This window comes from Haemaphysalis longicornis, unplaced genomic scaffold (assembly GCF_048455015.1).
Source record: "Haemaphysalis longicornis isolate Haplotype H1 unplaced genomic scaffold, Haemaphysalis longicornis Haplotype H1 scaffold_7, whole genome shotgun sequence".
NCBI classification, from domain to species: Eukaryota; Metazoa; Arthropoda; class Arachnida; order Ixodida; family Ixodidae; genus Haemaphysalis; species Haemaphysalis longicornis.
Window position 1 is genome coordinate 171,826,012 of NW_027526422.1, and position 11,868 is coordinate 171,837,879.

Consider the following 11,868-nt stretch of genomic DNA (forward strand, 5'->3'; position numbering starts at 1 on the left):
AGAAAAGTAACAGTTTGTGCGGCCTTTCCAACCTGCCTATTTGTTTCATTGCTCACACAACGATTTTCTTTAGTTTTTTTTTCATTTGCAGGTCCAAACCGTTTTGTAGTGTCCAACACCCATCGCCTTGATTGACTGGTTGTGGTTCAACGCGCCGACGCAACGCACGTGATGAGGCGCGCCGTAGTGGAGGGCTCCGGTTTAATTTTGACCACCTGGGGATCTTTAACGTGCGCCGAAATCTCGAACGCACGGCTGCTTTTTTTGCTTTTCGCCGCCATCAGAAAAGCGGCCGCCGTGGCCAGGAATCGAACCCGCGTCCTCGTGCTCCGAAGCACCACGCCTTAGCAACTGAGCCACCACAGCGGCTAACACCCATCGCCCGTCGTAGGAGTGGCGTCCGCTCTTCTGGCAAAACAATTACCTGTGACGAAAGTTCAGGCAGTTTTCCAACTTTGTCTACATCGACATAAGGACATGACCTTATATTGAAAGTGATCTCGCTTTATAATTTGCTAAGTGGTGATAAATTTTTCAGCACTCTCTATGCTTTTAATTCTCGGCTTAAACCGTCCTGTTAGATATTTCGTGCTTGAGCGAATTGTAATTGTAGCAATGTGTGTTCACTTTGTGAATATTATCGCATTTATATTCCCGTTTAAGGACTACATTCTGACGTTGTGCGCATTCTCGTTTTAATATTTTTATGGAGTTATTGCAGCATTAAAATTTTGCTTTTATTTCTGTATTTTTATGCGGAATGCTTTTTTCGTTGTCTTTCTTCTAAATCAATATTTGTGGGATGAGGTTGCTTTATATTTATTTTTGTGACTATCATTGTGAAAGGTCTCGGGACACTGCATCAGCGGACATCCGAGACTTATTGTAACAATTCATGTACCAGTGTTCACTATTTGAAAAAAAAAATTCAATTCAATTGGATGACAACCGCATTGGGGTTCGCGGGTTAAACCGAAGTATTCGGAGTGCCTAGAGACGTTAGGAAAGCAGCGCGGCAACCACACGTTGCCGGGAGCCAGTGATCGGGGACGGGTGGTTGAGGGAGTGAAAGGGGCCTGTGGGTAGCTTCGCAGGACAGTAAAATGTGTCGAAAAATGCGAAGATTTTGAAATTTCGGCAGAACAAACCGCCCCAGACTACTGATAACCCTGAAGCTGTTGAAAGCTTTATCATTTATGTGTAGCATTTTATCAAAAATAGAGGACTGCCTGGCAGTCACCTAGATTCATCTAATGAAATACCGTCTATAAAATCAGTAAGCGAAAATGCGGCGTCCGGTGCCGGCGTGACCTAATGATGGTCCAAGAAATGGCCCATAAAGCAAATATTGAAAACGAAGAAACGGGAATGAAGCGGCTCGGGTTCTCGAGCCGGGATCCAAGAAACTGAAAGACTAAGGGAGATTCTCTTTGCGAGTAGTTCCAAAGCTGTTTGATGTAACGTAAATTCACAAAAGTTAAACGTAAATGCGATAAAAAATCAATCTAAAGATAACCTGACGTAATCTGACCTAACGTAACCAGAGTTTTTCAGGTTCATTTCACTCAGAACAACATGATTCTGTGGAACGACTTTTAAAATGACTTATCGGGCTCCCACACGTGTGCAACTGCACAGTCGTAGAGCCTTGGCTTCTTCTATTTACAGGTCTTCTACTTAGAAACGTGTGTTACAGGCACATGTGTTATGCTTACGGGAGTAATTCCAGCAGGCTAATTACGGAAGTAGCTTAGTACGTTTACTCTATTATTGAATAGGTAGGCTAATTACGGAGGTAGTGTAGTCCGTTTACTCTAATACAGAATAGGTATATGGGTTACAATGACTCCAAGGAGGAAATAAAAAAGAAAAAAACGAAAATCTTCCAAGGGTACTTTACAGTACCTCGAAAAGACGAACCGTCTAAAGAGATAACGCAAACAATAAAAAGGGATAAGGACATGACGATAATAATGGTGGGAAACAACTGCAACACCGGGAGCATGTACAAGTATTATGAGCACACTAATTACAAAAGTAGCAGGGCATGTACATGATAAGAGAGACAGAGAGATAAAACTTTATTTAACCAAGGGTTAGCCCAGTTTGGTGGACGAAGACCGTAGAGCTTTGGCGACTGTGGCTGCCCGAACCATGAGCGAGTTCTGAAGATCCAGGTTTGAACAACCTAGCGCTGCTTCCCACTGGCCTATGATGAGACGGAAGGAGTTGATTGATTGATTGTAGGGTTTAATGCGCCGACGCAACGCAGGCGATGAGGCGCGCCGTAGTGGAGGGCTCCGGATTAATTTTGACCACCTGGGGATCTTTAACGTGCGCCGAAATCTCGTGCACACGGGCGTTTTTGCTTTTCGCCTCCATCAGAAAAGCGGCCGCCGCGGCCGGGAATCGAACCCGCGACCTCGTGCTCAGCAGCGCAACGCCTTAGCCACTGAGCCACCGCGGCGGGTCAAGACGGAAGGAGTCAGATTTGCAGGCCCACATATGATGACGTAATGTGGCCCGTTCTCCGCAGTGCTGACAGAGTGTTGTAGGGTATAGGGAGGGGTGAATCTGATGAAGTACGGCTGAACAGGGGAGGGATTCAGTTTGAAGGTGACGCCAAAGGCGTTCCTCTTCCACTGATAGGGATGGGTGGGATGGAGGGTATTTGCGGCGGGACAGGCGGTACTGTTCCGTGATTTCTCTGTACGTGAGTAAACTATCACGGGTTGATCTGGCTCCATGAGAGGTAGTGCTGGCATCACAGGCCCGGAGACGAGAGCTCGGGCTGCGGTGTGGGCCACTTGATTTCCTCCAATACCCGTGTGGGCAGGGAACCAGGTCAATTCTACAAGATCAGTAGGTGGTTTTTAATTAAGAATTTGGTGGGCCTGAGGCGGGATCTGGCCTCTGGCATAGTTTAGAACGGTCGTTTTCGACTCTGAGATTATGAATCAGGGTGTTGGCCTATGTGTGAGTGCAAGTGCTATCCCCGCCTCTTCCGCCATTTCAAGGTGACAGGATCGGATAGTGAGGGTCGGGAGTGGGGGAGAATCAGGTGAGTTGATGACTTCCAGGGAAAAAGCGTCCACGTGATGATACTCCGCTGCATCAACATACAGTCTACCTGGATCAATGGGGTATTTGGTTGTTAATGCACGGGCTCGTTGTGACCAATTCTTTGGGAATGATATTGGGGTTGCATGTTTCGAGGAAGGGGCCGAATAATTATGTTCTCTCTAGTCACGGTTTCGGTGAGTGATTTCATCTCGGGCTCTTGTAGGTAGCCAATGCATAGATGGTCTAGGAGGGCTCTACCCGCTGCACTGCGCGTCAGGCGGCCAAGCTGCCCCGTGCGATATTTTTCGATCAGCTGATGCAGCCGTATTGTACACGCCTGTGCTCTCCATCTCCAGTCTGGCAGTGGAAGCTCCTGGTGGTATTTGTACAGCGGCTCGATAAACCTTCCGAATTAGGCAATCCACGTTTCGAATTTCCATTTCCGTAGGGATAATATGCGGAAGCGCGTAAGTAATCCTACTTAGTAGGAAGGCTTGTATAAGTTTTAGCCTATATTTTTTTTGAGGTCATGTCGTCGTGCTACAATTCGTCTGAGAAGTCCGATTATTTGCTCTACATGAGCTGATAATTTCCTGATGTACGCTGTGTTGCGTCGGTCCTATTGTCCAGGCAGTCCAGGTATGTTTAGTTGCATCACCCGTGGTACGTGTGTATGCTGTATCGCGATTGAGGAGGCTCGTGGGGCTCTACATTTGTTGGCTAGGAGTATTATTAGTTAGGATTTTTCTCGTGAACAGTGAAGGCCAGCCTAGGCCACGCCTTGCCTCAGAAGAACCTGCAAGGGTGAAAAAATGCCCCGCTACCAGTAAAGAGGCGGGCGCTCGCTGGGGCTAGAACTACCCCCTGTTTACACTGCAGCAACACTTACGACGCTAAGGTACTAGGCATACATATACCGCTCTGGTAAGGAAGAAATGGCCGGAACCAACGTTACTTCGATCTTCTTTGGTCGGAACAGAAGAGAGCATCATCACGACAGATTTACAATAAAACATAGAGGACCACACAGGTGACGTTATTTATAGTGTTTTTTTTGTTTTGCAATTCCACGCGTACGCAGTCTCAAGTGCCTCCCTCATTTCAGAGCCCAGATCTTATGCGGCCTCTCCTGTGGCTTCGCCGCGTCCCTCGCCGTTGCCCCTCGATGTATCAAAGAGAACGAGGGTGACGCTGAAAAGAGAGCGATGACGAATGCCGATGAGGGGAGCACGGTAAAAGTGCGAGGTGGAAACCGGATTGCCGCGAGTGCCGCGCGAGCCGTGGTCTGCGGCAGCGGCGACCTGCTACCAGATGGCGCCAGAGTAGTGCGCGCTATCGTGTCTTCACCGATGGCGCGGCGATTACTATGGCATGCGGCGAGCGCGTCCGCTAATAGCATATATGGAAACAACGCACTACATAACAAGAGATCTGTCTGCGGCGCTGCTGTGGAGGGCGCCCACTCGCTGCCTCACGTGAATTCTCGTGTACAACCGAGTGCAGCGCACCCCGTCGTTTCCTTGTATCGCCTTCTCCCCATGAAAATGCTAGTGTCGAAGCTCGATTTGGGATTTCAATATTATCCCTTCATACTTTGTATACCTGTCTGTTGTTTTGCCCGCCTGTACCATTATGTGTGTGATTATGGTCTTGTTATGACCCATCCCACCCCTGCTTGGGCCATTTTCTGTGGCCCGCAGCATTCTCTAAATAAAAAAGATCTATTTTGCCGACAATGAATGTGTTTCCCTTCGCCTATTTTTATAAACCGGGAGGTATTGGTGGTAGACTGAGGTAGGCCCGCGTCAATAGTGATATCCTTTATTTTATAAATGATTAGTCGTTCATACAATCGGTTTCAACTCGACGTTTCGCGCTGCCGCTTATACTTCGAAAACCCTCAACAACAGGAAACAAGAGTGCCAGCCATTGCTTTTCGCTAATACGCTGCTGATGCGGGTATACGTTGTCACTGAGCGGTACGCAGGATAGCCACAGTTTATCATCTTTTCAGAGGAGGGAAAATTTACCATCCCTCGATTTCCTCCGTAAAGAAAGTTGAAAGGAGCGCGAAAGATAGCGTGCCTCAAACCCTTCGCTGAAAGTGCGTCCAATCTATCGTGAAACCTTCAAACACCCAAACCGTAAACGAATACGGAACCCATGCAGCGTATTTTAGCCCACTAAGTAAATGCATCTACGAGCGATCTAAATGTATACCGATACGTGATTTATGAGATAAGGGTATACTAATGTACTTGTTCATGATCGATGCGAGTATTGTCTTACTTAGAACGGTTTCTTTCTCGCCATTTTCTAGTAAACATTTTTACACAATGGAAGCCCGGTTCCATACAACCACGTATGTTTAGAGATGTTATCAGGGCTTTGCGGTCCACCAACCGGCTTATGGATAGATGCATTAGTTTTTTTACAGCACACCATTGGTCCCTGTAAGAAACCTTTCGCCACAAAATTTTATTGAACACAGGGTGTGGTAACGGGAGGTGTTTCTTCTGTGGGTGTTGTACCTGGCCGCTGTCCGGGCTCGAGACAACAGGGTATTCAGGTGCTCCACCAAGAAGCTTGCCAGTGCAAGTTTACACTGCTCAATGGTGAGGAAACTACGAATAGAAGAAGAAGGTTTTTGCGAACTCCTATCTTACCAACAATGAAGAATGTTGTTTTTGTAGGGCAGTGGACGCATTTGGGTAACACCGAGTTGGGAACATCAGGTAAAGGTAAGTTTCGTGCAAAAAGGTGTTTCTTTTTATACGGCATAAAGAGGTACTTCTTCCTCGGTGAGGTTACGGTGTGTGAGGCGGAGTGAACGGCATGAGATGCAGTAACGCTGTTGGATGTTATGGTAGTGACTGGGAAGGGTTGTTGCGACTGGTCCGGGCCAATGTACTCTTCACGGAATTCCCAGGAAACGCCTTGCGCCGTTGCGTATACCGCCTCATCCCCCTTCAACGATTTGTGTTCAGTAAGTCCAGACAGGGTGCATGTATTAGAGCGGACAGATAGAATTTAAAATAGACAACGAGACACAAGCTCACACGAGCCCGCACGAATTATTCAACTATGCCTTAGCAATCAGTCCTTCTTCGCTGCCTTGACGTGTCGAGTTTAAGGGGAAAGGTAGACGTACACAAAGGAGCGGCTGCTTTTGAGCACACAGTTTGTCTATTACGCATTGGGTTAACTAACCAGTTGTGGTCGTTAGCGGTGCAGGCATTGTGAGGAATGATTAGTCAGTGGCACGCGGTATGGGCAACCAATATGCAGGGCTGTAGATTTGAAGCGGCACGGTCAGCCTGTGTTCAATGCGCGTACAAACTGAGATATTTGGGCCGTTTACCTCCAAGGGAATCCATGGGTAAAACACTAATGTAATGCTTTGATACATGAGTTGTTTCATGGCTTTAAAAACAAAAAGATCGCATAGGACTTCGACAAAAAACCCAAATGCACGCTCCTCCAGTCTAAGCGCTCTTCAAATCGATGTGTGGTTCTTTGTCCCCGTTTTAAAAGCGGAGCGTTTCTTAGCCACACGATGTCCCTCGACCGTCGGCGGCGGCGTCCACCACGGCCTCCGCGATCGGCTGCCGGCGCGCCGCCGGCAGCCGATCGCGGAGGCCGTGCGTCCACACGCTCACTGCGCATGCGCGTCGCCTCGAGGCGCAGGTGCGCGTCTCTCCCCCGTACCCTCCTCGCTCTCAACAACAGGTGCAGCGTTGTTGTCAGTCCGCACCCCTCCCCCTACAATATAAAAAAAAATTCCCCCGCATTTCCCCGAGGGGGACAATGTGAAAGTGCGAATGCACGGTTGTCGGCCCGCTTGCGGCGCTTGCGCTCGGCCCCCGCAGCCCACCGCCTCGCCGCCTTCTCTTCCATCTCTTCCATCGGGTTTGTAGTATCACGTGTACACCACGCAGTTATCAAGCCGCTATAACGCCGCTGAGTCGCCAACGCACGCCGCTGACGACGTAGTTTGAATGCGTTAAAGATATAAGGCGCGTCACTAACACTGATATCACCGTCGCGGCCGTGGCTTGGTCGGTAGAGCGTCGCGCTGCGGCCGCAAAGTTCTCGGATCGAAACCTGGCGCCGGATGCTGTTTCTTTTTTAAATATAGAGGAGCACTGCGGACGCCGCCGACGCCGCCGCCGACGCCGGCGGTGGATGGTTTGGGGTCGCTTATAAAGTGCATTCACTTAAAAATAATAGTTATCGGCGCCTGGCTTCGATCCCACGACCCGTTGGGCGGATCGCGAGGTACATGCTGCTCTTCCCACTGCGCCACAAAAGCGACACAGAATCAAAGGCTACGAACGCGCCTTATATCCTTGACTCATTCAAACTACGTCAAGAAGCTGCTGATACACGGCAGCAGTTGCATCGATCTCGTCTTCACCAGTTGCTGCAACGCACGACCACTGCCTACAGACCCCCTAACAGTACACTTTAGCAACCACAAAGCCGTCGTTCTCAGCTTCCAATACAACGACAACAGCAACAAATAAATAAATAACGACTTACAACAACCTACTCATTGCCTTCACTTCTTGCGTCACAAAAAAAAGAAAAATTGGGCCCATCTCTCCACGAGGGGGGACTCGAGTCGCAAAATCACGAAAGTAATAGTTAATATATGAAAAAAATATAATTAATAGTAATAAGCAATAATAGTTAACACATTCACTACCACCCCACCACCACCCCCCAAACACTAACGTTAACGCAACACACTCACCCCCTACGCGACGCATTTACTCGAGTCCCCCCTCGTGGGGAGATGGGCACAATTTTTTTTGCTCTCTTTTTATTGTTTAGATCTATAATGCCCGCGCTTTCCTAGCTATGAATAGGTTTCTCGCGTTGAACCTGTAAAGAAACCTTTTTCTCATTTTGTTTCCCATGTAATCAACGTCCGTCTGGCTCTTTTCTCGTAAACCAAGCGGAGTACTGAACAGCAAAGTTTATTGCAGGAAAAACTCTATTACTCTACACATTTCAAGGTTGTTCATCTCGTCGGAAGTGACCTTCAGCCCCCGGTGTGCCAGCTGTGCATTTTTTCGTAATACTTCTCTCGGTTGTAGCCTCGCTGCAGTGGCACCACGTTACTAGGCGAGAGTTAAACGGCTGTCTGGCCTGCGCTTGATCACTCAGCCCCGACTGTCCCGTCTACGCGTGCGGTTCAGCGCCAGAGAACCACGTGCCTGTGCGAAAGTATAACGGCTGATTCGCCGGCACGTGGGCCCCTAGTATCGCCATCGACGGCGCGGCGGCGGGGCTGTTTTCCGTTTTCATCAGCGCAAGCGAAAGGATGAATTCAACTAACCAGTACAAACAGCCAGATGGCACTGCAAAGACTGCGCAGTAAAGGTAACCTTATCCGAAGCACACTGTGCATCTTCTTTGCGTCCATTTGTGATCAGACGGTTTACAAATAGTAAACCTCAGTGAGGTTTCTCGAAATAATGAATTCGCACTGTTAACGACATCTTTTGCGTACAGTTTTATTATCTTTATATACAAGCACCCTGACAACGCGGATACCCAAAATGCGTGTTCACTCTTTCCACTAAGTTGTGTGAGGTATATGATGCTGCTGCTGCAGGAACTTAAGTTGGAATCCTTCGTGGGATGTCAGGCAGGCTCTGCAGGGTCGTCTGTTAACACGGGAACCTCCCAACATGGTCGTCGGCCTCCCATTGTTTCACCCAGATCACAGGGCCAATGGGGGAAAATAAATAAATATATCAGACTACTCAGCCCTTCAACCCGTAGCCGCCATATCCATAACCCCCGTAGCCACCACCATATCCGTAGCCACCGCCGTAGCCGCCTCCATAGCCACCTCCGTAGCCACCTCCGTATCCTCCTCCAAGACCCGAGTGCGCGACGATGGCGCCTCCACCGTGAAGCTTGTTGACTTGATGCACCGTCTTCACCAGAAAGGCTGGTCCAGCAACAACTTTAGTGAAGCCAGGTCCTCCGTTTAGAAGGGCCACGCTGCCACCGACGCCTACGCCGCCAACGCCAACTCCTCCGCCATAGCCACCCCCATAGGAGCCACCGTAGCTTCCAGCGTAGCTGCCTCCGAAGCCGCCTCCGTAGCCGCCCCCATAGCCTCCGTAACCGCCAATGAGACCACCAGCCATTGTAGTGGCGATCACGGCGCAGATGACCTGGGCGATGCTCTGAAGAAAAACAAGAAAAATAATGTTAGCCGGAACAACAAGCTTCAGCGGTCTGAAGAGGTAGTTAAAACCAAACATGTTGCATAATGGTCGCCAGCTGCAACAGCGTACACTCATTCCAAGCGCGTTCTTTCCCCACACACACACTTTTTTCTTTTGAGACATATTCAACCAATGATCGGACTCAAGGGCGTTTGTAGACGCATGTCGTTACATAGTTTCCAGCATAGCAGTGGGCCCACGTCTTGTAGGGCCAGGCTGCGCTGGCGTTGCGGTGTTGTTGGTGGTTGGTGCAAGGTGCAAAAACGGTTTTCTCTTCGGCCTGTGTTTGGAAGGGCAGAGAAAGGGCAAGCCTGCTTCCTCCCTCCAATGGCTTGCCGCACATCTTTAGTTGGCTCCCCCCCCCTTGCAAATAAATACACCTTACGGATTATTTACATGTGCTGGGGGAACAACCATGAGCGTGGCGGTGCAATGTGCTAAGGGCAAGCGCAGTGGGCGTGAGAGCATAAAGGGATGTCGTTATCTTCGGCATAGCTTTTAAGAACTACCATGATCAGGCATGTTCGCTTGTCAAACATTCCGGTAGAATCATTTCTAATATCGACACAATGTGTTCGTATCTTTTTTAAAGTTTGCCCCTTTTTATTATTTTAGACACTGGCAAGGTTTTTCACCCGTTATTCTGGCGTACATACTTGATGCTAAAGGGGCCAACGCATAATCGGTTTACACCGATGCAACGCAGTTATGGGCCGCAATTGAGACACTGAAAGCTATTTCACAAATCAATAATAAAAATATCGACGTGACCATGATGGCGGAAAGCGAAGTTTTCCAAAATCAAGCCCCCCCCCCCCCCCCCCCCCGCCTCCCCACCTCTGTACGCCAACGCCTGTTTCTCATCTGGACGGTTTGCTGCACTGCAGTTGTGCTCTCTAGTGCTTTACGGATACGGGTATTCCATGTCTCCATTTTTTTCTGTCTAATTTTGCATGATTGTGTATCCATAGCCAAATTCAAACTGTTTTGACCTTCCGCAATGACGCAATCGAATAGACATCGGCTTCAACACGCGTCGGACCCGGGTTTGATTCCGACGACGGAAAGTGTTGATTGGTTACCTAATTTTTGTTTACTGCACCCACGATCATCATCATCACCGTTGCACAAAGTTGTCTTTCCTGCAGAACATTAAGGTTGACCTACAGAAGTCATCAGCGAAGGCGGAAAGCTTCACTTTTAAACCACTAATCCGAATCGCGCAAGTGACAGACGTAAAGCAGTAAGGGTAACATGTACAAATCACTCACTTTAAATTAACATGCAAGAACGTGGACGCGCCTAGTCTATTCATTCGAAAGAAAGTATCAAGAGTAACAACGAAACATTATCTACTTGCGGTACGGAGACCGACAAACACCGCGAATTCTTACCAGAGCGTTCATTTTGGACTGTTGATTCACCGATGTCCCGACGAAAGCGGATGGTGGTTCACTACAGGGAGCGAGCTTTTATACAAAACGCGTTTTCCTGGCACCCTCTCATGGGTCCGTTACGAGGGCGGGTTCGCATTAATTTCGAGCACGCATTGATACAACCCGTTCACGCCTCGGGCGACTTTTCACGCGACGACGACTCCCCTAGGGAAACAAACTCTTCCCCGCTTTAACCTCTGTTTCCGCCGTTTTTCTGCCGCCGAGAGTAAGGTTACGTGCCGGCGCTACTATATACACCGACACCACCCTCTGCATGGAGGACTCAGTAATCTTTTGTAATATCTGTTGCCGTCGCGTGAGCATAGGTTATTTTTGCAGTTATGAACACCTAACATCTGTACGTCTACTAAGTGGCGTAATGTCTTTGTGTTGCTATTCAAGCAAGCCCGAATTACGACTCGTAGGGCTCGCTCTGAGCATGTGGGTGACTGCCTGCGTTCCGTCAGACGCGGAAGGCAGCCCATGCGGCGCTGAACACCCGCACGCGAGCTTTACGGCCGAGAGGGCCCTTCGATAAGACGCGGAGATGCTTTGCGGACACTTCTGATCGGTATCGGTCGTCGAGCGTAGCCCTCGCATTGAATAGAAATCACGTTGAATCAAAAAGGGGAAATAAATGGAAAGAAACAAAGACACGTTCGAACAAAAATCCGCGTCGCGTTCTGCCTTTGATATGCCTACGCATGGGCAGAGGAGGAAAGTTAAACATAACCTATACGGAATGCGGTGATAGAAAAAGAAGGCGGATGAGCATATACGTCTACACAGTGCCGTGAGCTTTCTTTTGTTATAGTGCGCTAGCTAAAATAGTGCCCGTACATAGACACGGTGGATAATCCTGGACTTTTTATAGGTGCTATAAAATGAAGCAAGGCATAGGCCCGTGCACGTTGCTCCCTTGCATGCATCTGCTTCCGGCAGTTTAGAGTGCAGGAAAGTATGTCGGAAATACATTGCGTACGTGGTTGAAAACTGTCTTCTGGTGTTTTCCGGCCCACGCCAGCAACACGTACACTTTTAAGAGGCCGTGTAGGCAAAATAAAGGTTTGGTTCACGCGAAATACTGCTTTGTCTCGACGAGAAGGACAGCAGTTTTATCG

General features: G+C 48.8%; 1 protein-coding gene across 1 annotated transcript; it reads right to left on the reverse strand.

The window, feature by feature from the left end:
* Positions 1–8,837: 8,837 nt before the first annotated feature.
* Positions 8,838–10,717, reverse strand: LOC144145515 (uncharacterized). Its single transcript, XM_077677168.1, has 2 exons — positions 10,706–10,717; positions 8,838–9,269 (listed from the first exon to the last, which is right to left on the reverse strand). Exons 1-2 carry the CDS (start codon positions 10,715–10,717, stop codon positions 8,838–8,840), a joined length of 444 nt encoding a protein of 147 aa, XP_077533294.1.
* Between the last annotated feature and the right edge of the window lie 1,151 nt (positions 10,718–11,868).